The sequence below is a fragment of the Trichosurus vulpecula genome, chromosome 6, assembly GCF_011100635.1.
Source record: "Trichosurus vulpecula isolate mTriVul1 chromosome 6, mTriVul1.pri, whole genome shotgun sequence".
NCBI classification, from domain to species: Eukaryota; Metazoa; Chordata; class Mammalia; order Diprotodontia; family Phalangeridae; genus Trichosurus; species Trichosurus vulpecula.
This window is the reverse complement of record NC_050578.1, coordinates 47029247-47056724: the sequence shown is the minus strand read 5'-3', so window position 1 is coordinate 47056724 and position 27478 is coordinate 47029247. Positions and strand designations below refer to the sequence as shown.

At 39.8% G+C, this 27478-nt stretch overlaps 2 protein-coding genes across 3 annotated transcripts in view; one reads left to right on the top strand and one right to left on the bottom strand.

The window, feature by feature from the left end:
- CFI (complement factor I) overlaps positions 1-6268 on the bottom strand; it is a 42056-nt gene extending 35788 nt beyond the window's left edge. For both annotated transcript variants that reach the window (XM_036764700.1, XM_036764701.1), the window contains exons 1-2: positions 6140-6268; positions 534-804 (exon numbers count right to left, since the gene is read on the bottom strand). In XM_036764700.1, the coding sequence (XP_036620595.1) occupies positions 534-804; positions 6140-6196 (328 nt within the window). In that variant the 5' untranslated portion in view covers positions 6197-6268. The remainder of the gene's footprint in view (positions 1-533; positions 805-6139) is intronic.
- Positions 6269-13153: 6885 nt separating this feature from the next.
- On the top strand, positions 13154-26313 carry GAR1 (GAR1 ribonucleoprotein). The gene is made up of 7 exons (XM_036764088.1): positions 13154-13277; positions 13405-13667; positions 15150-15304; positions 15854-15913; positions 17549-17690; positions 21958-22023; positions 22382-26313. Exons 2-7 carry the CDS (start codon positions 13418-13420, stop codon positions 22393-22395), a joined length of 687 nt encoding a protein of 228 aa, XP_036619983.1. The 5' UTR covers positions 13154-13277; positions 13405-13417; the 3' UTR covers positions 22396-26313.
- The last annotated feature ends 1165 nt before the right edge of the window (positions 26314-27478 follow it).

Here is a 27478-nt window from a genome sequence, read left to right as displayed (position 1 = left end):
ATTTATGATATAAACAAATTAGAGGTTGAAGGGCTATCTTGGAACTGATGGAAACTTTCTACTGGGTATCCCAAAAGCCATGTTCTTGGGTTCCAGGTATTATTCTAGGGTATCTGGGCCCACAATGTCATGGTCATAGCTGAGCAAAGAGGACTGAGATAATACCTAAGACAGTGGATGTTCTATGTGACACAAAATGCCATTCATGGAAGCTTGGTATTTCTTCTTTTGGTACCTTGCTACTCTTACTCTGTGCAAACATTTTCTAATCCTGTCTTTGGATTTGCCACCTTGGACTATGATTATCAGCTTTCTGTTTATCCTGCTGGTCCTCCCTGAACTCATAGCTTTGACTTCACATTTAATTTGATCTTTTATGAACATTCCCCTTTCCCTCCACTTTTGTTTCATATCCTTGGTCTGTCAATTGTCCTTAATCATTACCATGTCTAGGTACCATTCCCTTATCCCACAGGAGAGGGAGAAGGAGCTCCAGCAGACCATTTTTCTTTTGAATACTGGAACTTTCCTACCTTGACTATGGCAAGTTCCATTAGTTAAAAACTTTGTTTTCTGAGAAAGGCATTCATGACTTTTTAGTTGACAATAATTATTATAGGTTTTTCCAGTAGTCGAACACACCGACATAACAGCCTTTGGACATTGGTAAGGAAGTTTGCAAATACAGCTTCCTTCAACACATCTTTCCCATGGCTGGCAGAAGACTTTTTCACAAGATTGATGTGTGTATTTTTCTTTTAAGCATTTTTCATCCAGAAGATCCTGTTGAATGAGTGATAGAGTCTATAAAACACAGATAAGTATTAAGTTAATGTCAGAAAGAAGGAAAAGGAAATAAAACCTTTATAAACATAAAACCAACATAAAATTCTTTTAATTGGAATCTGTAGGCCTTAGCTGCTATTCTCAGGACCAGTAAAGCAATATTTAACACTTAAAAAAATTTAAAGCAACCAATTTAAGGCATTTTAAGCATTTTTAATATGAATTTCTAGGCTAATTTGTACAACACTTTCAAGGATCCTGTAGTGAAGAGAAAAGAGAACTGACCTTCTTTCATGAAGACTGGATTGAAGGTCCTGCCTCTGATACATAGGGGTTATGTGATCAAGGAAAGTCATTTAGCCTCTCAGTGACCCCAGGCAATTCTCTAAGACTTTAAATCATAGCTAATCTGCAACCATGGAAGAGTTTGCTACACTGGGAGTCCCCTATCACAGCTCTACACACCCTCACCCTATTCCCCCAAAAAGGAGAAAGAAAATTGGGGCCCTTTCGGGTAAATACTTGTTTTCCCTGGAAATGACTGCTATTTTCCTAGAACACAAGCTTGGAATCTATGAACCTGAAATTAAGGGAGAAATAAATTGCTAGAGTTCTTAAATTTGAAGATGTCTTTACAGGAAAGAAGAATAATTCAATGAAAATGTTTTTCTGTTGTTTAATCTTATTAAAAAATTACACCTTCTTTCTGTGTTCTGTCTCATTATACAAGCCATTGCAGCTCAAACTGGCTTGTCTTTAGGTTCCCCAACTGACCATGTGCCCTCATCCTGATTTCTCCATATAGGGTGCCTTCCCAGAGCTGTAACTAGGAATTCCTTTACCTAGGGCAAAAATTTTTAGGAGAGGGGGGTCATGGAAGGTATAGGGAAGACAGTTTGATCTTGAATAAACTTGTATCAGGAGAGGGGGTGGCTCATCCCCAAGAGATTCAGACTTCTCGAGTGGTTGGTAGAGGATGAGCCAAAGGAAAAGAGTGCCATGGTGGCAGGACCCTGGGAAGAGGGAATTGCAAGGGAGTAAGATCATGCTTCACCATTATTAAGCACTTACTAGGCATTGTGCTGATGCTGCGGATACCAAGACAAAGGTGGAACAGCTCCAGTCTCAAAGAGCTTACATTCTACTAAGGAATATGCACACATAAGGAAATGCAAGATATCTATATCTGTATCTATCTATCTATCTATCTATCTATCTATCTATCTATCTATCTATCTATCTATCTATGTAGCACCTATCTTGAGAACACCTCTATGGAGATGGGAGACCCAAGCAGATGCCATCTTAGACTTCACAAATTGGTGACCTGCTTGGATCTGAATTTTTGAAACTGGGTTCAATTCTGGGAGAGAAGTTAGATTCTAAGTCATTAGCAGGCTGGTGAGATGATGGGGCACCAATTGAGAACTGGCATTTCCACGTTAAAGAGGGATTGACTCAACATTAGTATCTCAATTAAGACAATTTCTTCTTCCTTCAGAAGAGGAGCGAGCTCAGGAGAAGCTCATCTGGCTGGCCTCTGTAGCCAGAAGTGTGATTGAGGGCTTCACCCTAGCCAAATGAACTGTTCCTGGCATTACTGTCCTTTCGTCACTGTCATTTTATGGGCCCCTTCCTATAAAAGAAAATCTGGGGGGGTGGAGCCAAGATGGTGACTGGAAAGCAGGGACTTGCATGAGCTCCCCACCAGGTTCCTCCAAAAACCTATAAAAATGGCTCTGAACAAATTCTACAACTGCAGAACCCACAAAATAGCAGAGGGAAGCAGGGATCCAGCCCAGGACAGCCTGGATGGTCGCTGGATGAGGTCTATTGCGCATGGAGTGCAGGGAGTGGAGGGGAGTAGAGCTCAGTGTGGGAGGCAGCAGGACCAGGCAGACCAGGAGCCGGGCAGAACAAGCCCTAGCACCCTGAATCAGTGAGCTGTGGCAGTTGCCAGACTTCTCAACCCACAAACACCAAAAACAACAGAGAAGGTTAGTGGGAAAAGCTGCGGGGGACAGAGTTCGGTTAGGCCACTGCCCCAGCAGAAGAGGGGGAGGTGCAGCTACAGAACTACAGCTGCAGTTACTAATTTGCGTCAGGTCCGGGTTGGTGGTTCTTGAGGAAGGAGGAGTGCTGGGATGGCAGAGCTGGCTACATAGAAATAGCTCTGAAATCAACAGCACATCCCCTCAAGTTTGGAACAAAGTACTCTTTGCTCTACAAGCAGTCATACCCTGACGAAAAACTCAAGTTGGCTGGGAACATGGCCAGGCAACGAAAACGCACCCAGATTCAGTCTCAGACTTTGGAATCTTTCTTTGGTGACAAAGAAGACCAAAACATATGGCCTGAAGAAGTCAACAAAGTGCAAGAGCCTACACCAAAAGCCTCCAAGAAAAACATGAACTAGTCTCAGGCCATGGAAGAGCTCAAAAAAGAGTTGGAAAAGCAAGTTAGAGAAGTAGAGGAAAAATTGGGATGAAAAATGAGAATGATGCAAGAAAACCATGAAAAACAAGTCAATGACTTGCTAAAGGCGACCCCAAAAAATACTGAAAAAAATATTGAAGAAAACAACACTTTAAAAAATAGACTAACTCAAATGGCAAAAGAGCTCCAAAAAGCCAATGAGGAGAAGAATGCCTTGAAAGGCAGAATTAGCCAAATGGAAAAGGAGGTCCAAAAGACCAATGAAGAAAATACTACCTTAAAAATGAGATTGGAGCAAGTGGAAGCTAGTGACTTGATGAGAAATCAAGATATTATAAAACAGAACCAAAGGAATGAAAAAATGGAAGACAATATCAAATATCTCATTGGAAAAACCACTGACCTAGAAAATAGATCCAGGAGAGATAATTTAAAAATTATTGAACTAGTTGAAAGCCATGATCAAAATAAGAGCCTAGATATTATCTTTCAAGAAATTATCAAGGAGAATTACCTTGATATTCTAGAGCCATAGGGTAAAACAGAAATTGAGAGAATCCACAGATTGCCTCCTCAAATAGATCCCAACAAGAAAACTCCTAGGAACATTGTCGCCAAATTCCAGAGCTCCCAGGTCAAGGAGAAAATACTGCAAGCAGCCAGAAAGAAACAATTTGAGTATTGTGGAAAAATAATCAGGATAATACAGGATCTGGCAGCTTCCGCATTAAGGGACCGAAGGGCTTGGAATACGATATTCCGGAGGTCAATGGAGCTAGGAATAAAACGAAGAATCACCTACCCAACAAAACTGAGTATCATGCTCCAAGGCAAAATATGGATTTTCAATAAAATAGAGGACTTTCAAGCTTTCTCAGTGAAAAGACCAGAGGTGAATAGAAAATTTGATTTTCAAACACAAGAATCAAGAGAAGCATGAAAAGGTAAACAAGAAAGAGAAATCATAAGGGACTTACTAAAGTTGAACAGTTTTGTTTACATTCCTACATAGAAAGATGATGTGTATGATTCATGAGACCTCAATATCATAGTAGCTGAAAGGAATATGCATATATATATGTATACATATATATACATATGTGTGTGTCTATGTATGTATATGTGTAGGTATATATACATATATATATATATATATATATACACACACACAAAAAGGGCACTGGGTGAGTTGAATATGAAGGGATGATATCTAAAAAAATAAAATCAATTTAAGGGATAAGAGAGGAATATATTAAGAGAGGGAGAAAGGGAGAGATAGAATGGAGTAAATTATCTTGCATAAAAGTGGCAAGAAAAAGTGGTTCTGTAGGAAGGGAAGAGGGGGCAGGTGAGGGGGAATGAGTAAATCTTGCTCTCATTGGACTTGACCTGAGGAGGGAACACCATACACACTCAATTGGGTATCTTACCCCACAGGAAAGAAGGAGGAAGATAAAAAAGGGGGGATGATAGAAGGGAGGGCAGACAGGGGGGGAGGAGGTAATCAAAAGCAAACACTTTCGAAAAGGGACAGGGTCAAGGAAGAAAATTCAATAAAGGGGGAGAGGTTAGGAAGGAGCAAAGCATAGTTAATCTTTCACAACATGAGTATTGTGGAAGGGTTTTTCATAATGATAACACATGTGGCCTATGCTGAATTGCTTGCCTTCTTAGGGAGGGTGGGTGGGGAGGGAAAAGGGGAGAGAATTTGGAACTCAAAGTTTTAAAAACAGACGTTCCAAAACAACAACAACAACAAAAAGTTTTTGCATGCAACTAGGAAATAAGATACACAGGCAACAGGGCATAGAAATTTATCTTGCCCTACAAGAGAAGAAGGGAAAGGGGGATGGAAGGGGAGTGGGGTGACAGATGGGAGGGCTGACTGGGGAAGGGGCAACCAGAATATACACCATCTCGGAGTGGGGGGAGGGTAAAAATGGGGAAAAAATTTGTAATTCAAACTTTTGTGAAAATCAATGCTGAAAACTAAATATATTAAATAAATTTTAAAAAAAAGAAAATCTGGTGGCTACTGAAGGTGAAATAAGATAAAATAAATTATACCAAGTTCTTATTTGGCAAATTAGGCTGAAATCAGGTTTACAACTGCCAAAAGGAGGGATAGGTGTGTTATTCTGGAGGCAGTGACATGGTCAGAATTTTTACGGATAAAGAGAGAGACTGTAATAGCATGGGCATAGGGAAGTCCTGGTGAAAAAACTCACTCTTATCAATGCAGATTACCACCTTCTCTGAAATTTATAACCCTGGAGTTGCCTAGAATATTGAAAGGTTAATTTATTTCTTCAACATCACTCAACCAGTATGTATCAGAGGTGGGAGCTGAACCTAGCTCTTTCTGGTGTCAAGAGCAGCTATCTACTACTGCTTTAGGGATATCAATTTGGAAGCTGCATGTGTAGGAACCATGCCTTAAACTTTGTGTCCCCTATAATGCCCAAAACGTAATAGATAATTAATATTTGAGAATTAAGTCCATTAAATAATTAATGAAAATGAATAATAATTGATGTGCATGGTCTGTAAGTTTGCATCAATATAATTTGTCTTAATTTACTACATACAAGCTATAACAACGGCAATTGTAATTTCTATCTAAATCCTTTAAAATATTTTGATGATCCTTATATCCCTAAAACATAGTAAAATTTGATGACTGAAATTAATAATAGTAATAAATTACATTTACATAGGCCAATATAGTTTACAATGTTATTTATTAAAATGCATATTAAGATTCTGCTTCCAGGCCTTTGAATTACCTAATATTTACACCAAAGTATTGTTAGTTGAGCATTCTAAAATCCAAAGACTTGTTGCTAGTATTCAAAAAATTTGGCTTGTATATATCTATTTAAAAGAAAACATTTTCAGAAACAATAAAGTAACTTACCTTACAAAAACTTAAGCCAACACACAAAAGTAAGAGAAGACAATGAATTAGCTTCATGTTGTTGAGTAGGATGGTCTTTGTGTCCAGGATTCTTTTCCAACTTGAATCTTCTCTGAGTTTTTAATTTTTAACCTCTGTAAAAATATTTGAAAAGAGAAAAACGTACATAAGAGCTGTGTACTTTTGAACTCTCAAATAGTTTGGTTGCTACCTGATAAGCTTTACCGTAAATGAAACCAAAAAAAGGCTTCCAAGTAAACAGTGAGGCTGGTAACCAAGAGGAACTGCATTTCCTAACAAAAGCAGCTTATTTTTTCTACCCTCTTACAGAACAATATTTCAGCAAATAATGAAGACTGAGTTGAAATTAAGTTTAAGCCAGGTTTTTTTTTCATATATCCACCTGGAGGCATTTCCTGTTTTCATGCTTATCTTTCCATGGTTTACCTGATAATATGAAATTAATAGTAGTTTTAATGAGCATAAGGACCCAGAGAAGAAGCAAGTGAAGAAAAGTAAGCTTATTATGTTAAAGAATATACAAAATAAGATCGCAGTAAAAACCTTATCATTGGTCACATACTTTAAGTCTTGGCAAGACTTGCCGGAATTTGCATCCTACTGGCATAGCTTTTGAGAAACCAGGGTTATCTCTGCTCAGTTATATACCTTACATCAATGTAGCTCTTGATAGTTAGAAGTGCTTTATAGACATTATCTTATTTGACCCTCACAACAACCCAGGTAGAATTTGCAGGGAGAAAGGTCTTCTAACCTATGTAATGAAGAACTTCCTGATAATTAGAACTGTCCAAAAATAGAATGGGATGTCCTATAAGGTAGTGATGTCATATCACCTTAGGTGTTCAAGCAAAGCATGTCAGGTTTCATGTTTCACGAAGCGAGTCACTTCCAATTTAAAAATTCTGGTATACTAGAGTCAGAAGGAACCAGAATTCAAGTCTCTTAACCATGACAATAGAGATGAATGAGGTAATTAATTATGAAAACCTACCATTGCTTTAATTTGAAAAATTAATTTATAATAGCATATAAAACTTGTTTACTTTTATTATATACATATAGACACATGATAATCTATATTATCTGCCTCTACATCATCTATATCTTATCTCTAGATCATTTATCATCTACCACTATCATCTGTCCATCTTTTTACTTCTATCTCTATCAACTATCTTTAGCTAACCTGTCACTTCTCTCTAGCTGTTGAGCATCTTGCTCCATCATCTATCCATTTATCCCTCTTTATCTCTACTTCTATCTACCTATCTTTATTTCTCTATCTCATGTATCTATCTCTATCTCTCCATCTATCATCTACCTAGCTATATCTAACTTTAATGCATATACTAGAAGAGATGAAGTGTGGACACAATATTAATCACTGGAAAACTTAAAAAATGATTATTTTCTATTATCCTAGCTAGGTGTAGTGCTGGTATTCACTGTAATTTAAGCTCAAATATCTCTTGTATCAGTCTTCTGCTTCCCGAGTATTCTTTGCTATCTTTTTTATCGGAGTAGCAAATATAGTCTAGGTGATTTCAAAAGCAAAGGCATCTGGACTTTCCCCTCTTCCCTTCATCTTCTTCCCTCACCTCTACTCAGTTGCCAAGTCTAGTACATTTTTCCCCTGGAATACCTCTTCCACCTTTCTTTCCATTTACAAAGTTACCACCCTCATTCAGGCCCTCACTTTCTTTCACTCAAAGCTGAAGCTAAAATTTAGCTTTCTAACAGATTTGCCTGGCTCTAGTTTGTCCTTTCTCCAATCCATCCTTCCCATCACGAGCAGAATAAGCTTTCTGATGCACAGGTTTGACCATATTATATCTCTAGTGACCTCTGGTGGTTTCTTTTTTAGGGCACGCCAGTAAAGTGCATGGAATCCCCTTACCCTTCTCTCAGAGTAGATGCAGCTATTCTCTTTCTGCCCTCAGGGAACAGGGTAGGAACTTTCCTGATTCTGCCTATGTATGTATGACTCATTGCTGGGTTGAATCCCCCTCCCTGGTTGGTTACTGAGCTGGGAAAAAGCTGATGACACGCAAGATAGAAGAAGAGGGAGCTCCTGGCTCCCACGCTGTAGGCAGTAAAATATTGAATTCAGCCTGGGGTGGAGAAGGGCCTTCTCTATCCTGTCAAAATGGTATTGGGGGGGGCTGTTGGTCCCTACATGGAATGTGGATTCAAACTCAGTCTGGTTTGTACCAGCACCCTTGACTGCCTTTGCCTCCCTTTTAGGTTTCTTTCCTTTAAGACCAACCTTGTATGAGCATCAAAAAATCCTGAAAGTGCTTTGGAGAAGCAACAGCAGCTACCAGAGCACTCTTGAGGGGCTGCAGCAGTGGGAGCACATTCTTGGTAAGGGATGTCAACGATCCTGCTTAGCGTTTAACCAATCTTTGTGTTCCGGGGAGGTGAAATGGCTAATTAGCAGCCTTGAATATTTCCTGCTACCTGATGGTTCGAGTAGTGATAATTGATCAGATTCTGTTCTAAAACCACTCCATGATTCTTTACCCTTTGCTGGAACTCCCTGTTTCACACCCTTGTACACATGCTTGTACAGTGTGTCTCTTTTGTTTGACCTCCCCCAACCTTTCTGAAGAAACCCTAAAGATTGGATCCATTTCTATTTCTGTTATTAGCAACTCTATATTCACAACTTCCATAGGAAATCTTGGGTGGAGCAGTGGTGGAATGAAGCACTGTGATGAGTAAAAAGCCTGAATTTCTGGGTAACTAAAAATCAATTTATTAATTAGGCTAACAAATAATCAATACATTGATGATCAGTGGTTTTGGTAACTAAAGACAAAAGCATAGAGATTGTTGAATACTTAAATGACTTTGGAAAAAGGATTGCCCTGACAGGTGAACTCTGATTGGTGACCACTAACCAGGGGACAGGTCTTCTGCTCCTTCTGTTGAGAACTGACTTCATCATGAGACTCAGCTGCCTCCAGCAATCTGGACAAATGAATCCATCTCTACCCATCTCCACCACTCTAGTTGGTTTTCCCCTTCATAAGCTGGGTCACCCTAAGTTCTAATGGAGGGCTCCAAGAACAGGAGCTTATTTCATAATGGCAAGAATTCACCTAATTAGATTCTGTTTGTAAGGTCTTCTGGTTGGGTGGGGTCCTGCCCAAGATCAAAGAGCATACATCCAAGGATTTGGGCTCTCATCCATCAGCAACATCCTTCAGAGACTGACTGAATGATTTACAAGGGCTGGTCTCTGAATAATGAAATAGAAAGGAAAAACCTTGGGGCAGCTAAGCAGTGCAGTGAGTAGAGCACCAGCCCTGGAATCAGAAGGACCTGAGTTCAAATCGAGCCTCAGACAATTGACACACTTACTAGTGGTGTGACCTCGGGCAAGTCACTTAACCCCAATTGCCCTGCCTTCCCCCCTCCAAAAAAAATGGAAAGAAAAAGGAAAAACCTCAGTCCTAATTTAATAACTGGTTAGTAATATAGTGGAAAAATAATCATTTATTTCAGAACTGAGCCCAGTTCCTTTACTGAGAAGACAGGAAAACCCTGGGCAACAAATGCAGGACAAACCTGGAAGACAAGGACAGGGATCAGCATAAATTACGAGCCCCTGTGGCCTTGGTCAAATATGTGCTAGATGGCCTTTCTGAAGAGTCTTTATTGGCTCCCCACTCTTTACCAAATATAATGCCTGGCATTCATGGTCTTTCACAATTTGGCATCAACCTATTTTTCCAGATGCATCTTACTCTCATTTTTAAGAGTGTGATTCTTGGAGTCACAAGGACATCGTCACTCAAGTCCTACCACAGACACTTATCAAGCCATTTAACCAGTTTGAGTGTACTCATTGGTAAAATGCTTATCTTAATACAGGCATTCCTCACAAGGTTGTTGTGGGGAAAATACTTGCAAATCTCAGAGTGCTGTGTCAATGAGATTTGCATTTATTTCCCTTCATGTAGTCTATGGTCTAGCGACTAGCCAAACGAAATTACTCAATACAGCCTAGCCTTGTCTTACCATTTCTCACCTCCATTCCTTTGTGTATGCTGTTCTTCACGATGGTGTTAGTCTTCTCCCAACATCCCCGCCTGTCAAAATCCTTCTTTTCTATCCAGGCCCAACTTAGGTAATATGTCTCTGAAACCTTTCAGTTAAAAGTGTAGGAAATGATTAATTTAGACCTCTGGTTAGTATTATTCAGCTCAGTTTGATCCCACAGGAGCAGTGATTATCACTGTTGTACTTGTCTGCTGATATACAATTAGTAAATCTAGTGAATCCACTTGTTTAATCACTGCTGGATGAGTAAATGACCATGCTCAATATGGTGGAAGGTGACTCAATGGCATGGAAAATGCCCCAGCTATTTTTGATTGTACCTCCACCCTTGTTATCCTTTGCTAGGGAAATGGCTCTGTGGCTCTTGGCCAACAGGTCCCATGAGTATTTGACCAATCTTCATGTTGTATGAGCTGCCTATGAATCTCTTCTCTAATCTATTGCCCAACCTGGGGCCAATGTAAGCCCATATTTGGATATCCTCTACCAGCTAATCTATAGCAAGCATTAGCTGAAGGTCCTCCTGGAAGGTCAAGATAGAAGTCCATCAATCAATGAGACTATGTGTTTTACTTTGCCTCTTCTGTATCATTGGGATAGCAAGCACTATAAAACTAAGAATTTAAGGGGAGGGGGCATCTCAGATCATGAGGAAGATGTGAGGTCTACTTCATTAGAGGGAGACATGGACCCTTTAATAAAGCGCTATTGGCTCAGAGCTCTACTTCAGTTTCTTTTTTGTCAGAGTAGACAAGATTGGACAAATCTTTCTTTTCTCAAGGTCTTGAAATTCTCATAGCACTCTATTTTGACTTCTCAAGTGCTTATAATTTACATTATAGTAGTGTGCTTTTCTATAATAGACTAGATTATAAGATCCTTGAGGCCAGAGTCTTTCATTTTTGTATCTCCAATGCTAAACCCAGTGTAGATGGTAAAGACAAATGGCACCTGGTGGCTTACAGTGGATCAACCAGAGGAAAATCACTAATAGGAGGGAAGAGAAGTGGGAAATCAATTCTAAGAACACATAATTACTTTGCAAAAGGCTGAGCATCCTCATTTGTCCTATTGGTTGGTGCAGGGCTGGTGCAAGACCCAAGGCAGGCACCTCCTATCACGTGAGTGCCCAAGCATGGCACATGGCTGATGTGACAGTGCCCCAAGGGACTAGGCGTGTAAGATTTTCATCTATACATTGATTCCTGGGCAGTGGCCATGGGTTTAGCCTAGAGGATCTGGAGCCTGGAACGGACAAGACTGGATAATCAAATGCTCTCCCCTTTGTGGTGGCTACTGATGGAGTAATTTTACCAATACTTCTCTCTCCCTCCTCCCCACCTCCAATCTGTTGCTCTTGGGGCATGCCAGCTCTCACTAGAGACAATGACCCTCTGCTGAACTGAACAACCAGTTTGACACCCTTAAAGAGAATTGTAGAAGTTGGGAGGGTACACAGAGGGAGGACATGAGGATTAACTGCAAAGTGGCAGTCACAAGGGACTCAAATAGTACCTGCGACCCAAGATTGTTGAAGAGGCTTTGGCAGGGACAGGAGAATAGAGAGCAGGGACTACCAACTTGTAGGGTGATTCCTATAGGTTGTCCAATGGAGGCTGGATGACCACTTGCCAGAGACGTTGTAGAAGATACAGCTTGTAAAAAATGACTTGTAGCTTTTCCAAAGCTGAGATCCTTTACTTTTGGAAGTATTAAATTAGAGCTGGAGGTTCAGGCTACTTAGTACTCAAATAACCATGGACAAGCCACTTGGCTTCCTGGTCCTCATTTTCTTACTTGTAAAATAAGAAGCTGGACAATTTAGCCAGTATCAGGTTTTCTCTTCTCCCACACTACTTATAATAAATAGGGTCTCCTGAAATAACACACATTGGATGACGGCCTCCATCAATTCCCTAAATCAAATAATCCTATAAAATACCAAGAGAGATTTTTTCAATCAATCTACATCCACTTATTAAGCACTTTTCTTATCCCCTTTAATATTAACACTTTCCTTCTGCTGCCTGGCTACAATTTATCCCGTGTATAAATTGCATACAATAGTTTGAATGTTGTCTCCCACATTGTACCATGAGCTCTATGAGAGCACGATTTTTTTCCGTTTCTTTGTATCCCCAGCACTTAGCATAGTACCTGCCACATATTAATAAGTAGAATCAACAGGACTTGGCAATTGTTTGGATACGTGTGTGTGTAAGGAATCAAGGATGACAGACTGGGAGTTTATGGCATTCGGATAATGCTGCCTACAGTAATAGGAAAAGGAAGACACTGACGGTTGGGGGCGGTACAAATTAGTTCAGTTTTGGACGTGGTGAGTTTTAAGAAGTCTACAGGATATCCGGTTCAAGATGTCCAATAAGCCGCTGGAGATTTCAGGCTGGAGGTCAGGACAGATTGTACTCAGCTGCAGCAAAGGCGTGGCAGACGAAGGAAGAAGGCAGGACCGGTTCCCAAAGCTCAAAAGCAGGAAGTGCGGAGAAGTAACTAGGTCAGCGGAGGGCTGAACTGGCTGACGTTGCACTTCCCAGCCCCGCCCCCGGGCGTCTTATTTCCGGCGCCTGCCGTTAATCATCTCCGACTTCCGCGTCGTAAAACGGTCGCGCGCATCATACGTCATCCGGGCTCCTTAGTACGCAGCCTGCGCTGAAAAGGCAATCATGGCTCCCTCCTGGTGGCGCCTTTCCCCTTCTCCGGGTCTCTTGGTTCTTTCCCAGTGACTCAGTTGGTCAAACTCTGGTCCTTTCTCCTCCCTCGGAGTATTTTTGTCTCGGCGGCGGCAGCGGTTGAGGGAGGGTGGAGGAGGGAGGGCAATCGATTTGTTGAGGCGCAGACAAGGAGGGCGGGGCGCAAGGGAGTTCTGGGTGAGGGGTGGGGACGAGTCCACGCGCAGGCGCGGCGGTGTGCGTACGCGCGCCTGCGCGCGCGCCTTCGGAACGGGGAGCACGAGGCGCCGGTGGGTGAAGCGTGAGGGCGCTCGAGGAGCCGGGGATTCCGTACGCATGAGGGAGACAGAGCGGAGGTGAGAAAGGGGAGCGGGGCGGGCGAAGCCGGTTTGGGGTGAGCGTCCCCTCCACTCCCTGGGGAGGGCGCTGGGCATCCCCACCTTGCAAAGACCCCCGCGGCGCTGAGCCTCGTTTTCTCCGCAGGTAGGAGGAAAGCATGTCCTTTCGAGGCGGCGGCCGCGGAGGAGGCCGCGGCGGGGGCTTCGGCCGGGGCGGCGGCGGTTTCGGCCGGGGCGGCGGCAACTACCGAGGAGGAGGAGGGCGAGGCGGGGACCGCGGCGGCGGCCGAGGAGGGCGAGGCGGGGACCGCGGCGGCTTCGGCCGTGGAGGTTTCGGCCGAGGAGGGGGCGGCCGCGGAGGCTTCCAGAAGGGGGGCTACAACGAGGGTCCCCCAGAAAACGTGGTCGGTAGGTCACACCCACGGGCGTGCGTGGAGGGGCGTGCGTGGAGGTGCGCGCGCCCCAGCCGCACGTGTCCGCCTGTCCTGGGGGTGGCGGCTCGGGGAGAGGAGCGTCCTCCCCCTGTCCCCGTGGGGGGTGGGATCGACCCGAACTACAGCAAAGAGTGGCAGAAAGTGCAGGACCAGGGCGGATTTGTTATCTTTGTCAAAGCCGAAGTTGGCTAGGTCTCCAGAACTTGGAATTTGGGGGAGAAGGAAGCATTTCTGGGGAAGAGTAACTGACTGGACCCTGAATTTTGCCATGATAAGATATAGTTATTAAACGTTTTTAAGCAGTTACTATGTGCCAGGCACAGATGATAGAGATATCAGAGAAGGCAAATTTGGGGGCCCCAGTTGAGTGGGAGAGACCGCAGGCAAACAGCTGTGTACCAACAAGGTAAATGGGGGGGTGGGGAGCGGGGCAGGTTTCTCATTTTAGCCGAGACTTGAAGGGAGCCGGCAGGGTGAGCGGCCGGAGAATGAGGGACAGACAGGCAGTGAAAATGCCCGGAGGTGACATGGAAGGTCGAGGTGAGGACCAGTAAAGAAGCCAGGAAGACTTGAGAACTAGGAAGGGGATTAAATGGCAAAACAGAGAATTGTATGTTTGTTTCTGGAGATGAGAGGGGAGCCCCTGGGTTTGATTAAATGCGAGGGAATGATGGTGAGGAACATTTAGACTTAGGAAGATGAGTGACAGCCGAATGAAGTGGGGGGAGATAGGGAGCATAGTGGGCAGTTTTAGTGGGATAGGTAAGATGAGGCCAAATTGTGGAGGTCCTCGAGGCTTCCTGCATGATGTAAGAATTAATAGTTCACTACAATGGAATGATAATAAAAAACTTTATGGGGGGTGGGGAATTGGAGGGATCAATGACTGGAATCTTAAAGAGGATCTAAAGAATGTTGCTGTATTCAAGCTGAACATGTTAAAGACCTGGATCTCTATGATAGAAATGGAAATGGAGATGAAGGCACAGTTAATTGTATGTGAAATTGATAAGAAGGCTAAGAAGTGGATGAGTTACATTCCATTAATGGAAGAGAAAGGTTAACCTAGATAATTGAGCCTCTAGGAGGATGGTAATGAGGATATTTGGTTTGGGGGGACAGAATGAGTTCAGTTTTGAAATGGACATTTTGATGAGTTGGCACTTATTAGATGCTTGCCTTGATAACATAGTTTTACTGAATGTTGACATAAGAGGGTGATGATCATTAGAGTGGAAGAAAGACATGACAGAGGACATAGGAGAGATTGGGGGCTTTGGAGAACACATTAAATTGGGGGAGTCCAGGTGGCAGGAAATAGAATTAGGAGTATGAAGAGACTGAGTAATATAGAATCAGAAAGCTTAATGAATTTTTTTCAGCAATAGTTTGATTGAACTAATGTTTCATATATGTTTTCTTTTAATGTTCATAACGTTTTCTTTTCCTATTACAGTGTTAGGAGAGTTCTTGCATCCCTGTGAAGATGACATTGTTTGCAAATGCATAACACATGAAAATAAAGTGCCTTATTTCAATGCTCCAGTTTATTTAGAAAACAAAGAACAGATTGGTAAAGTAGATGAGATATTTGGACAGCTTAGGGATTTCGTATCCTTTTTTTCTCCCATAAAACCCAGTGATGTATCATTTCTCCATCCTTAGCAATGGATAGCATTAGCAATATTAACTGTATTTCAAATTCAATCTAGTCTGATATAAAATCTAACAACTTGGGGCTAGGAACAAAGTGGGAGTATTCAAGGGAGGATGAAAAAGATGTTTTTTTCTTTGAAACAAAGTAAGAGTTTTTATTTATTGTTAGACCTTGCTGGTAAGAACTTACTTAAGATATGTGGGCTACACTTATAAGATGTTGAAATATGATTGTCTTGGTAATGGAAATTTCTCACTTCAAAAAACAAGGTCTGATAATGTTACAGCACTATGGGTTTTGAATTATTAGGTGGTGCCAGGAGTAGAATTTTGCTATAGAGGATAGTCTAGGAGAGTTGGAGACTTCTGTCACCTGCTTAATATAATGTCCTTTTCCATATACCTTAATTTTTCATTTGTTGGAATGGCACAGTATTTCTGGAGGAATAAATACTTGCTTGGTTAGGTACTGTACTCTTGTTGTTCCTTAATCCAACTTAACAGTATTTTTCAGTTAAACTGTCAGAAAACATGAAGGCCTCTTCTTTTAAAAAATTACAAAAGGTAAGTCTCACCGATCACTCAAAATCTGACTAAGCAAGCATAGATTTTTTTTTTAATAAATCACCTGCATTCTGCTTTGAAAAGAGTTGTCTTTTCTTTCCTGTAAATATTTAAGTTTAATTTATTTAACATTTTTAGTTTTTAGCATTGATTATCACAAGTTTGAATTACACATTTTCTCCCCATTGCTACCCTCCCCCCCCCACTCCAAGATGGCATATATTCTGGTTGCCCCATTTCCCAGTCAGCCCTCTCTTCTGTCACCCCACTCCCCCGCCCCCATCCCCTTTTCCCTTCTTTTCTTGTAGGGCAAGATAAATTTCTATGCCCCATTGCCTGTATATCTTATTTCCTAGTTGCATGCAAAAACGTTTTTTTTTTTTGTTTTTGAACATCTGTTTTTAAAACTTCGAGTTCCAAATTCTCTTCCATCTTCCCTCCCCACCCACCCTCCCTAAGAAGGCAAGCAATTCAACATAGGCCACATGCGTATCATTATGTAAAACCCTTCCACAATACTCATGTTGTGAAAGGCTAACTTATTTTGCTCCTTCCTATCCTATAGGAGTTGTCATTTCAAATTGCTGCTTTGAAAGACCCCTAATTTAGAAAGCATTAGTGAAATAGTTCTTTAAAATTTAAGTAATAGGTAAAGTTTTTAGAATTATATAGTATTTCAGATACATTAATGTACTTTTTAAAACCCTGATGTGTGTGTGTGTAAGTAAATATCAATATAGACAGAATTTTATGTTTTCAGAATTAGGTAATTGGTCAGTATTTATGTATAGTGCAATGTTTTTAGTGTTTTGTTTTTTTGGGGGGCAGTGCAGTTGGGGTTAAGTGACTTGCCCAAGGTCACACAGCTAGTACATGGGTCGAGTGTCTGGGGCTGAATTTGAACTCAGGTCCTTCTGACTCCAGGGCTGGTGCTCTACTCACTGTGCCACCTAGCTGCCCCCCTGTTTTTATGGTCTTGTCCATGATTTGCTTAGAAAATAAGTTAAATTTCAGTACTGTAAGACAGCAAAATACTGTTCTAAAATTACTGTTAACATAAGTTTTGAATTCCAGTAATTTTTTTTGCTCATATATGCTGAAGCTACTTGTCTCAGAATACATTTATTTCCATAATTCACAGTTAAGAGCCTATTATTAATGTCTTCAAAGTAAAATCTTTTCCTATCGGTAAGATTTCTAAATTTTACTGGTTCTTGCAAGAAAAAGTTACCTTTAGGGTGAGGTTTATTGTATTGGAATTTTTAGCTTCCATAATCCATAATCAAGGTAAGATTTCATAACTAGTTATCCTTTAGCTCTTAACACTGGTATACTCTAAATATTTTTTGATTTCGTTAAAGTTTTAAATGGCTAGCATCCTTGTATTTTGAGTTTCAGTCTATTTGTCCTTCTGGCACTCTTGGTGAGTTGGGGAGGATTCATTCCACTTAAAGGTAGAAATTAAAACTAAAGTTTTCAATGTTTTTTTTTTTTAGGCATTCTCGTCTTGATGACATCTTGAAAGGGTGTTTTTAGATATCTTAGTAAATACAAATGAGGGAATGCTAAAGTAATTGTTGTTAGGCAATGATCGATGTATGTATTCTCATATTATACTTTTCCTTACATCCTCAGTTTTATATTGACCCATATAAACTGCTGCCCCTGCAAAGATTCTTACCTCGGCCACCAGGTGAAAAAGCACCTGCAAGAGGAGGTGGCAGAGGAGGAGGAAGAGGAGGTGGTGGAAGAGGAGGAGGAAGAGGAGGCAGAGGTGGTAAGTTACTTATCGTAACAGCACTCACAGGAGTGCTTGTCTTTGAAGGGGGGGGTGGGAAACCTTTAGAAATGGGGGGAAAGTTATGTATTTAAAAACTGGATGGATAGGCTTAGGGCCTGTTGTAATATTCACCTTCTCTATTCAAATACGTATTTAGCAAAATTCTAGAGCAGGGTTGGGGAACTCGCCACATGTGGCTTTCTAGGTCCTCGGTGTGGCCTTTTAACTGAGTCTTAAGTTTTTCTGAACAAATCCTTTTGTTAAGGGGATTTGTTCTGTGGAGTTTGGATTCAGTCAAAGGGTGACACTTGAGGATCTCGGGGGCCACATGTGACTTGAGGATGAGAGTTCCTCACCCCTGTAAATCTAGAGTAATTATAATGGCAAAGAAATTTCTACTTTCGTCACATCCATTTTCTCAAATTGGGGAAAAAACCTTTTTAATAAATTTTACTACTACTTAAATTGTGTATCTGAAACTGCCATTAATTAGACAAATTAATTTTCAAATGGATTAGTGTCCATGTAATTTTGGTTACTTGTTCAGTAATGATGTAACATTTTAGCCTTTTAAAGGAGAATAGTAAATGTGATTTTCCTTTTGCCCACTACTACTTTCTCCTAAAAAATTTTTGGTTTGATTTACACTGTTTTTCCACTCTGAAGCTGTTATAAGGTCACATAGGCCATTAATTTATTCTCTTTCAATGTAGCTAGCTCTTGAATTATTACTAAAGATTTTTTAAATGTGGGAAATATGCATAACTATTTCTAGTTTTTAACGCTTTACACAAGTTGTAAAATACATAGTTCTAGTTGTCTCCGTATAAAATGTCTTTCTAGACTTTGAAGTTTTGCCAGTGCTTTAAAAAATTCATGAGGTCTATAGAACTTTTTTTTAAAAGAACTTTGAGGTTTTTACTCTTTAAAACATGTTTGTTTTCACAATTCTTAGGGACTGTTCAAATAACTATTCCTTTCAGCGTCTAGTTTGTAAGTGTTCAGAATGTAAGGCAGCTGTTTGAAACTCAACCTTTTACCACAGAAACAAAGTTATAGGTGATAGTTGTTTTCTCAGACAAGCCCTCAAGAATGAACTTAACCCTTAACGGTCATGATGTTTCTATTGAAAAAGTATTGAATTTCACTTTTATTTACAGGAATGTAGCTTGAGTCATCTCTACAAGTAGTATAGAAAACTAGATTTCCCTCTATCCAGTTAAGTAGTGGGGTGTTTGGGTAAAATAAAGGACTGAAATAAGATTTATCTAGATTTCAGAGGAAAAGTATATTGAAAGCACACATTTGTTCTCTAAGGGTTAGATTCTGAATTCATTGTGTAAGATGAAAATCACATGTCAACCTTGACTAGTGAGTACCTGAAATTTTCAGTAGTACCTGAAATCTACCTTTAAGTCTCAATGTTTTTGGAAGATAGCAAATTTTCTTCAACAAATAAAATTGTTTTAGCTATGAACTAATAATGCCTCTGTCCTTTAGCCCGGTGGTTGGAGTGGTAGAGTTGCTCCTCGCCTGAGGGCCTGGGGTAGGAGGCTAATACTTCTGCACCCGAGCCATAGATTGCCCCTGCTATAGTAGTTATCAGGAGACCTGCGAAGTTGAGATGGAGAAGACCCATTTCTTGGTGCTGCTCAGTGGTTTTATGTATACAACTGTACAAACGATTATCTCTCTTTCTCCACCCTGCCCACCCCAATCCCCCCTTTTATATGTGTATATGGATGAATTTCACTATATTAGGAGGGATCTGTGCCAAGGCAGCAAAGTGGGAGTGGGGAGTGATGAACAGAATGATGTTGTGGTGAGGAGGTAGAGCAAGGTTAGGGAAGGAGCAGCAGGTGACCTTCCTTCCTCTTGCTACTGTCAAACTATAATGACATTTCTAAGTCAGGTTTCTTTGTGTAGCACTCATACTGCTTTTCAGATTTTAAATTTAAGAATTACTGGGTGGGTTACCATTATATGATTTCTTAATACAGATTAGGTTCTGTTTTAATGGGTCCCTTTTTAATTTAGATTGCCTTTTATCAAAGCAGTGCTGTATCTTCAATTAGTTCATTGAAACAAGATCAGCGTGTTTCTGTGAGAACATGAGCTTATAGGTCAATAACTAGAAAAGACCTAGGTCACCAGTAGGGGTGGGGTTTAAATGACTTGCCTAAGATGACACAATGGTAGTAATTGATAAAACTGGGATTTGAAGCTCTGTCTTCTAACTTCGACAGATCTAGGGTTTGTGTTTTTTATTGTTCTGCCCTGTCTCTCTAGAATCTAGGACTCTCTTGATGCAATTTAACAATTTTAATGAAAGTAAGACAGGTTTAAAAAAAAACAACTGGATACTGTTGAGATTTTTAGTTGTAATCTGTTTATGGGCAGGGACTATTGTCCTTGTGCCCCTCGTTATTGGTATAATGCGTTACACTGATTCAGATCTTCAACAAATATGGTTGAATGAATGATCTGGAAGACTGACCAAGAGCAGGTCATGGTTAGAGGGGAGGGCAGTCAAGGTTATCAAGCCTGGGACAGGGCAAAGAAGTGAAAATTGTGTGGTTCCCACATACGGTCATTGAAGAAAACATTGTGGACGATTAATAGGGGTTATAATAGCCAAAGTAGGGAGGGAAAAGAGAAAAAAATGGCTTTTTTTTTTTGAATTCTGAGTTAAGGTCTATGAAATCTCCTTACCGAGCACATTGGCAAGAGGAGGTGGGGATGCAAGGCCCTGCTTGGCTGTTCTTTCCTCAGCATAAAAGACATTAATCTTCATCTCATCACCCTATCTCCTTTTTCCATCTCTCCTCCCTGACTCCTTACTGCTTTCATCCCTTCACAGAGTTGCCCTATCAGGGAACTGCCCACACTAATAAAGTCACAAGTGTCCCATGGGCTCCCCCCCCCCCCCCCCCCCCCCCCCGTTATATTTCGAGCTCCAAATACAGGAATACTTTGCAACATTTATCCTTTTGGTGTGGACAGTCTGCCATTCCTTTTTGCCCGAGACCTTGCTAAATACAGGGGCTTTTTTTTCAGGCCCTGATTTTGACACACTGTTAATATCTAAGCTACTTCAAGGCCCCCCACCCCTTTTGAAAATTTCTTCCCTCTAAGTATCTTGTATACGTTAACTCTATCCTTTCTTCTACTGTCTTAAATGTAGTTCTTCCTTAAAGTTTATCCCTTGGCCATATTTTGCACTCTGACAGGAGAGTTGATTCATTGTTACTTGTGCTGAACACTGCAATCTTCATTCCTCACCTCTCATGCAGTCTTCAGTTTCCTGTCTCCTAAAGGTCAATTTATCTTCTCTTCTACTTGAATGTCCTATTGTTACCTACCTCAGACCTGGAGACCTGGAAGTGAACTTAACTCTCCCCTTATAGCCTCCACATTGGTATCCTTTCTCAATTTCTGTCAGAGCCACCACTAGTCTCCATTGAAAACTGAGCATCATCTTTGATTCCCCCCCCCCCCCCTCAGATCCAGTAATCAGATAAGTTTTGTATCCAACATTTTATTATCATCACTACTCTAATTCAACTTATCACCCTGTTCTTAGATTGAATTCTTCAGTAGCTCCTAATTAATATCCCTGTCATGCTTGTCTGTCTCCCAGTTACCACTGAACTCTACCCTGCGAACAACTTCCTGATTAAATTTAAACATAGTTTTCATCTACCACTACCCATTGCCATCCAGATAGTTTAAATTTCCCAGACTGGCCTTCAAGGCCCTTTATACATTTGTCCTACCCTATTTAACCAATTTTATCTTCCATTGATTTCTTACATATAGCGTCTATTTTAGCCAGAAGTCTTCCTTATCATTCTGGAAATATGTTAATGATGTGCTCAAGGTCTACAGTCTAGGGATTAACCTTTGCAAGGAATTTAAAAATTTTTCTAGGTTGCTTTGATCTTGTCACTAATATCCCCCCTCCCCCTTATTTAAAACACAAACTTTGGCATAATAATTTTATTATCTTATTTATATCTGATTGTTACGCATATCTTACCTCTCAGACCACATTCTTCACTTAAAAAGAAACTAAATCAAAACAAGTTTTTGCTTGTAGTTCAAGACTTTGTTTTAGGCTTTAGCTTGATATCCATTGATGGGATTACTCTAGCATTCCTCTGCCTACTAGTTGTATTTTCCTCATGATGTAATAGAGTTTATAGTTATTATAGAAAAAACTAATTTTGTGACTTTTTTTTTTTGGCGTATTTTTTTTCCCCAGGTGGTTTTAGAGGTGGAAGAGGTGGTGGAGGCTTCAGAGGAGGACGAGGAGGTGGTGGTTTCAGAGGTGGGAGTTAAAAGAAGTTTACACATCATCTGAATTATATATCAACCATTTTTCTTCATTTTTGTTGAAAATAAGTGTTTTAAATATATTTTTAAAAAGGATATACCACTTAGGATCTGTAGTAGACAAATTTAATTATATAAATCCAGACAGCAGCTGGTGCTTGTAAGTAAACTGTTGGTAACATACAGATATTATATTTATGAGTATCAGATACCTTAGGAAATAATAACTGACTTTGTGTATCAATAGACCACATTACATATTAATAAGTACTAATGCAGATTTTGACCTTGATTTTGTAATTACTAAAAATTCTATTCCAGTGAATCTTAACTTTATATTTTTCTCTTACCAGGTAGAGGACGTTAAGTGGAACTTTTGGCAAGTAAACCTCACCAGTTGGCTTTTTGAATAGTTCTTCAGAATTAAGGAATTATTTCTGCTGTGGATCTGAAGATTTTTTTTTTTTAAAAAGCAAGTACAATTCTAAGAAACTGGTCACTTTATGAGAGTGTGTCCACAGTGTCACTACGGCGTGCAAAATGGATACAAAGGATGAGAGTGTTTTGCTCCAAAAGAGCGTGGACTGAATCTTTTATATATTTTGTACAATGCTCAGCACTCTGTGGGTGCTTAATAAATGTTCAATAATACTTTTATTGTAATTTGGAGTTTTTAAATATGAAAATTTAACTTTTTTCTTCGTTTTAAAATTGACAGTTGTTGTTACTATGGCTTGACTTCATTTTTGAAGGTCAGATGCCTACTGAATGAATTTTAAAAACCTTTAGCAGCCTAAACGTAAATATGTTTGCATAAAATCAGTTCTCAACTTACCAGTTTGAACTGTGCTAGTGCTATGGTACCATAGTGCTTATGAGCTATGTTAAATGGACTCTTTCCAAATAAATACCTATTGTATATAGGAACATTAACACTTTTTAAATGATTGTATTCTCTTCTTTATATAAAGCGATTCTGATTCCTTAACTACTTTGGTCAGTAGGTAACTTAATAAAATGTATATGTGAAGAGAAACTTGCCAACTGATAGTACTGTCAGAAAATTTGAGAAATAAGTTAGTTAGAAATAAGAAGGCTGGAAATCAGACACCATAATATGTGGCTGTAATGCATTCAACTTAAAGCCTGAAATATTTGAGTTTTTATTTGGGTACTCTGCTTATGTAATTCTGGTTGAGAGTTTAAAGATTTGAAACGTCCTTGAGTTGCACAGACCGTTGTTAGTAGTTAAAGGTGAGCTTGAAGGTCTATAGAAAATTGAATTAATAGGCTTAGAGACTGATCCATCATTTATGAGAATTATGTCACTGTTAGGCAAATTTAAAATACAGAAATACTTGTATGGAATAACTAATTTCAGGGAAGTGTTCTTATGGTGTAGTTTTTACAATTTTTATATGCACATATGCTCATTTAAATCAGTGGTCCCCATTGGTTTCTCATGAGTGCTTCTAATAAAACTATTCGAACTGCCCATAGATTGGCAGGAAAGCTTATCTGTTTCACATCGTCCCACTACACTAATTTTTTTTCTCATAGTTTTGAAAGTTGTTATTGATATTTTCTTTGCGCATCATACCTTGGGCAAATTATGTAATCCCTTATAACCTATTCTTGAGTAATACTTTATTGTTTATTTGAATACTATTTAGGATTTCAGTCATAATTACATATTGGTTAGTACTCTGAAGAAGAAGAAAAATTTTTTGGTCTTTCAGCTAATCAAGCTATCAAAATAAGTGTGATTTCATTTTCTGGAGCTTTGGCAAACTGGAGCTTGTGTTTGAGTAGGAAAAGTGCTGTTGGATTTAATTATCACTTTGCTACTAGAATAAAAATTTCAGCAAGGATTAAGGTCAAGTTTTCTCTTGGCTTATGATAGAAATATCAAACTTGCACCCTAGTGGGTGATGTCAATGCCCCAAGGGCAAACAATAGTATATTTTTTCTATAGTTGTATTTTCACAGCTTTTATTTCTGTTGCATGAATTCTTAATTCTGATCTATTTGAGTCCTAGTAGACTATTAGAAGGGTATATAGTTAAGAGCACTCAGGGATTCTGTCCTCAAAATAAGTATAAATCTCAGCATCATTGTCTAGCTTTGAACGTTGTTATACCAAATCTTATTTTAACATTCTCTTTATTTGTTGGTGTGAGAGGCTGTTTGGGAATTTTCCTGCTGAAATAGGTAATAACCTATTTGAGTTGTAGTTTTTGAGTTCAGGATAAGGATGTTTTTGAGGTTCGCTTTAAGTTTGAAGAGTGACTTTTTGTTATCTTACGTAAGTTATTCCCATGGCTTCCCTTCTGCTATCTATCTATAGTAGACCTTCAAGGAATTGTTAGATCATTGGTGTATTCCATTAAGCTGCTTTTGGATAAAACAAGTGGGTATCATGGCTACAAATACTGTGTAAAGTGGGATTCATAGTTTTTTTTTTTTAATCATGAATCTTGTATGTTAAGTATTTTTATATCTATAATACACATTTTAAATGGCCCAGCTAGGCTTTATCCAAAGTATAGCTTTTCTATATTACTGGCGGCAGAAGCCTGCAAAACCACTCTGTGTGTGTGTGTGTGTGTGTGTGTGTGTGTGTGTGTGTGTGTGTGTGTGGTGTTCCCTGTTCCCCCATGTTCAATCTATATACCTCTAGGGACAACAGAGTACGTAGTTGGAGGGGCTTTTTCTGCCTTTTTTTTTTAATGTGTGAAGGTTACATTCTTGTAAGGCTAAATAAATTTACTGGCAAGTTTGAGATTTTCTGGCAAACTTACAGCCTGAATTTTAAAATTTGATTAAATGCAATCTGCTTTAGGAGGGAATACAAGCTGTAATATTTTTTCTGACAAACTTTTGGTTGAAGAGAAATTTACTAGCAAACATTTATAAAGGACTTTATGGTTTGCAAAGTGCTTTCCCCACAACCTCAAAGCACAAATAAGTGTTATTCCCATTTTGCAGGTGAGGAAATAGAGGTGAAGTGTCTTGTTCATGGTAGTGTAACTAGTAAGTTTTAAGACATCTGATCTTGGGTGAGTCTTCTGTTTTGACTTAACTGTACTTTTGATCCAAATTCCTTGTTTGGGACTTGGTTTCCCTATTAGATGAAGGTCATATAATAGAACAAGTGCTCTTCTCTCCAGGAAGTTGGCCAATTTGCTTCCTAGTAAAGGTTTTCAATGTTTTTTTTTTTAAAGTGTCCCAGGTTTACAGAAATGCTCCATTTCCTATAACAATAGTTTGAGGAAATGTTTTTGGGAGAAAGTTAGACAGTTCAGTTCAGCAAAATGTTGCCTACTGTGTGTAAGGTGTAAAAGTAGACTATGTCTTAAGGTGCGTGGACTTGGCAATTGGCCAGCTTCAGTTCTGGGCCTGGCTGTGTCAATTCAGTTAAACTGGTTTAATTCAATTTTTGTAGGAATTTGTGTGGGAGAGAATTTACAAAAGATTAGTCCTGGCACCATGGAACTAATATTGTAATAGTAGTGAATTAATCACTTAACATTTTTGGTTTGGAAAATCTGAGTGTCCTCTTTTGTAAAACGAAGGGGCTAGATTAGAGGAAGCAGCAGAGGGGTGAGGTAGAAAGAATGCTGATAGCCTGAGTCAGGAGGTGCTAGGTTCAGAATTCCGCCTCTAGAATTTATTTAGTAGCTGCTTAATCGTAGCCAAGTGCCTTCACCTTTTTGAATTTCCTCATCAGTAAAATAGAATACCTTTAGTACCTGTGTCTTTCTTGTAGTGTACGTGAGGAGCTTTGTAAACCTTGAAGTACTATGTTAATGTCCGTGATTATGGTCTCTGATCTGATCTGTAAAATGAGGAGGCTGTACTAGGTGATCTCTAAGGTTCTCACAGTACTAAAGTCTGATTCTATAATTTATAAAATTGAGGTGGTGATACATAAATGGATGAATATGGCCCTCTAGTGGTCGTATGACATTCTTACAGCATAAACTTTGGTTCCCATTATTTACTGTTCTTAAAATGTTAGTTATTTTCATTAAGACTATGTGGTCTTGGTCAGAAGTAAAAGATTTATTAGTCTGGTGTGGAGAAATTTTGCAAGAAAGAGAATTCTTAAACCATTTGTCATTCTTGTTTTACATTGTGTATGGCTTCATTAAGGTATATGTAATTGCCCCTCTTTTTAAGGCATAGAAATAATAATCTATATATCCTGTACTCTATCAGATCAATAACCAAATCCAGGAATTCTTTTCTTATGTAAGCTATACTTTTATTAAAGAAAAACTATGAAATGACCATGTGTGGATAATGCTGAATGGAATTAATGAAATGACAAGAGATGTACCATGTCTTACTGTTATTTCAACAGAGGAGGGAACTGAGAACTTGATTAAAGAAGTTTTAGTGATTGATTCACTTCCAGTTTTGGAAGTCACCACAAAGTGACTGAAGCTAGCTGCTATGCTGATTTTTCTGAAAGTGTGGCTCTCTGACCTCTAATCTCCTTGGGGCTTTGGGAACAGCACATTTCAGGACAAAGATGGAATGCAGTCGGCCTTAGGGCTGAGTTTGTTCTTGTTTTGATACTAATGGAGACCTTGAGGTCACAATATTAGAATCAGGCAGTTCTTACATTATAAAAAGTTAACTTTGAGCAGCCCTGGTAGAAACAGCTCAGGGCTGATCCATAAGGTCTGAGGAGCTCCTGAGAATTGAGGTGGTGGTATGGTGGTATTAGTCTCCTGGGAGAAAGTCTTCTCCAAATATCTATCCAGGAAGACCTGTGTTCAAATCTGGCCTCAGATACTTAGTAACTGTGTGACCCTGGGCAAGTCATTTAACCCTATTTGCCTCAGTTTCCTCATCTGCAAAATGAGCTGGAGAAGGAAATGGTGAACCACTCCAGTATCTCTGCCAAGAAAACCCCAAATGGGGTCATGAAGAATCAGACGCAATCGAAATGGCCGCACAACACTTCTTGATCTGTGATCTTACGTTCATTCTTGACTTCCCACTAGTTTCCTCGCATGTCTGTCGAAGGGAAGCTACTCAAACAGATATAAAAGGATGTTTGTGATAAGTCTTGGTTCCAAGGTCACTGAGGCTCAGACTTGTGGTCCACTAGAACCTTTCCTCTTATGTTTGTAGCAGCCTGTATTCATTTGCTATTTGTGGTTCCAGTGCAAGTCCTGGCTGTGGGCTCTGGGCTCCCAGTGTTTCTGTTTCAGTCTGTTGGCTATTGTCACCAAGATGTTTGAGGTTGGAAGATTGATGTATCTTTTTAGGTGATTTAATTTGGAATTTGGGGTTACCCCAAGATCTATCCTAGCAAGTCTAAGCAGCCCAAGGGGCCCTACCAAGTTATTGGACAGATGACTTGTCCCTCAACAGACCCCTCTTCTAGCATCTGCCAGCTCTTAGAATGTGACTTGCTTGGTATCTCATTATTATTC

What these genes read in the sequence shown, in the direction of transcription:
- GAR1 (XM_036764088.1), top strand. Translation starts at nt 13,418, where the DNA reads ATGTCCTTTCGAGGCGGCGGCCGCGGAGGAGGCCGCGGCGGGGGCTTC. An exon ending in TTGGACAGCTTAGGGATTTC is followed by an intron (nt 15,305 to 15,853) that starts GTATCCTTTTTT and finishes CCAACTTAACAG; the next exon opens with TATTTTTCAGTTAAACTGTC. An exon ending in AGGAAGAGGAGGCAGAGGTG is followed by an intron (nt 17,691 to 21,957) that starts GTAAGTTACTTA and finishes TTTTTTCCCCAG; the next exon opens with GTGGTTTTAGAGGTGGAAGA.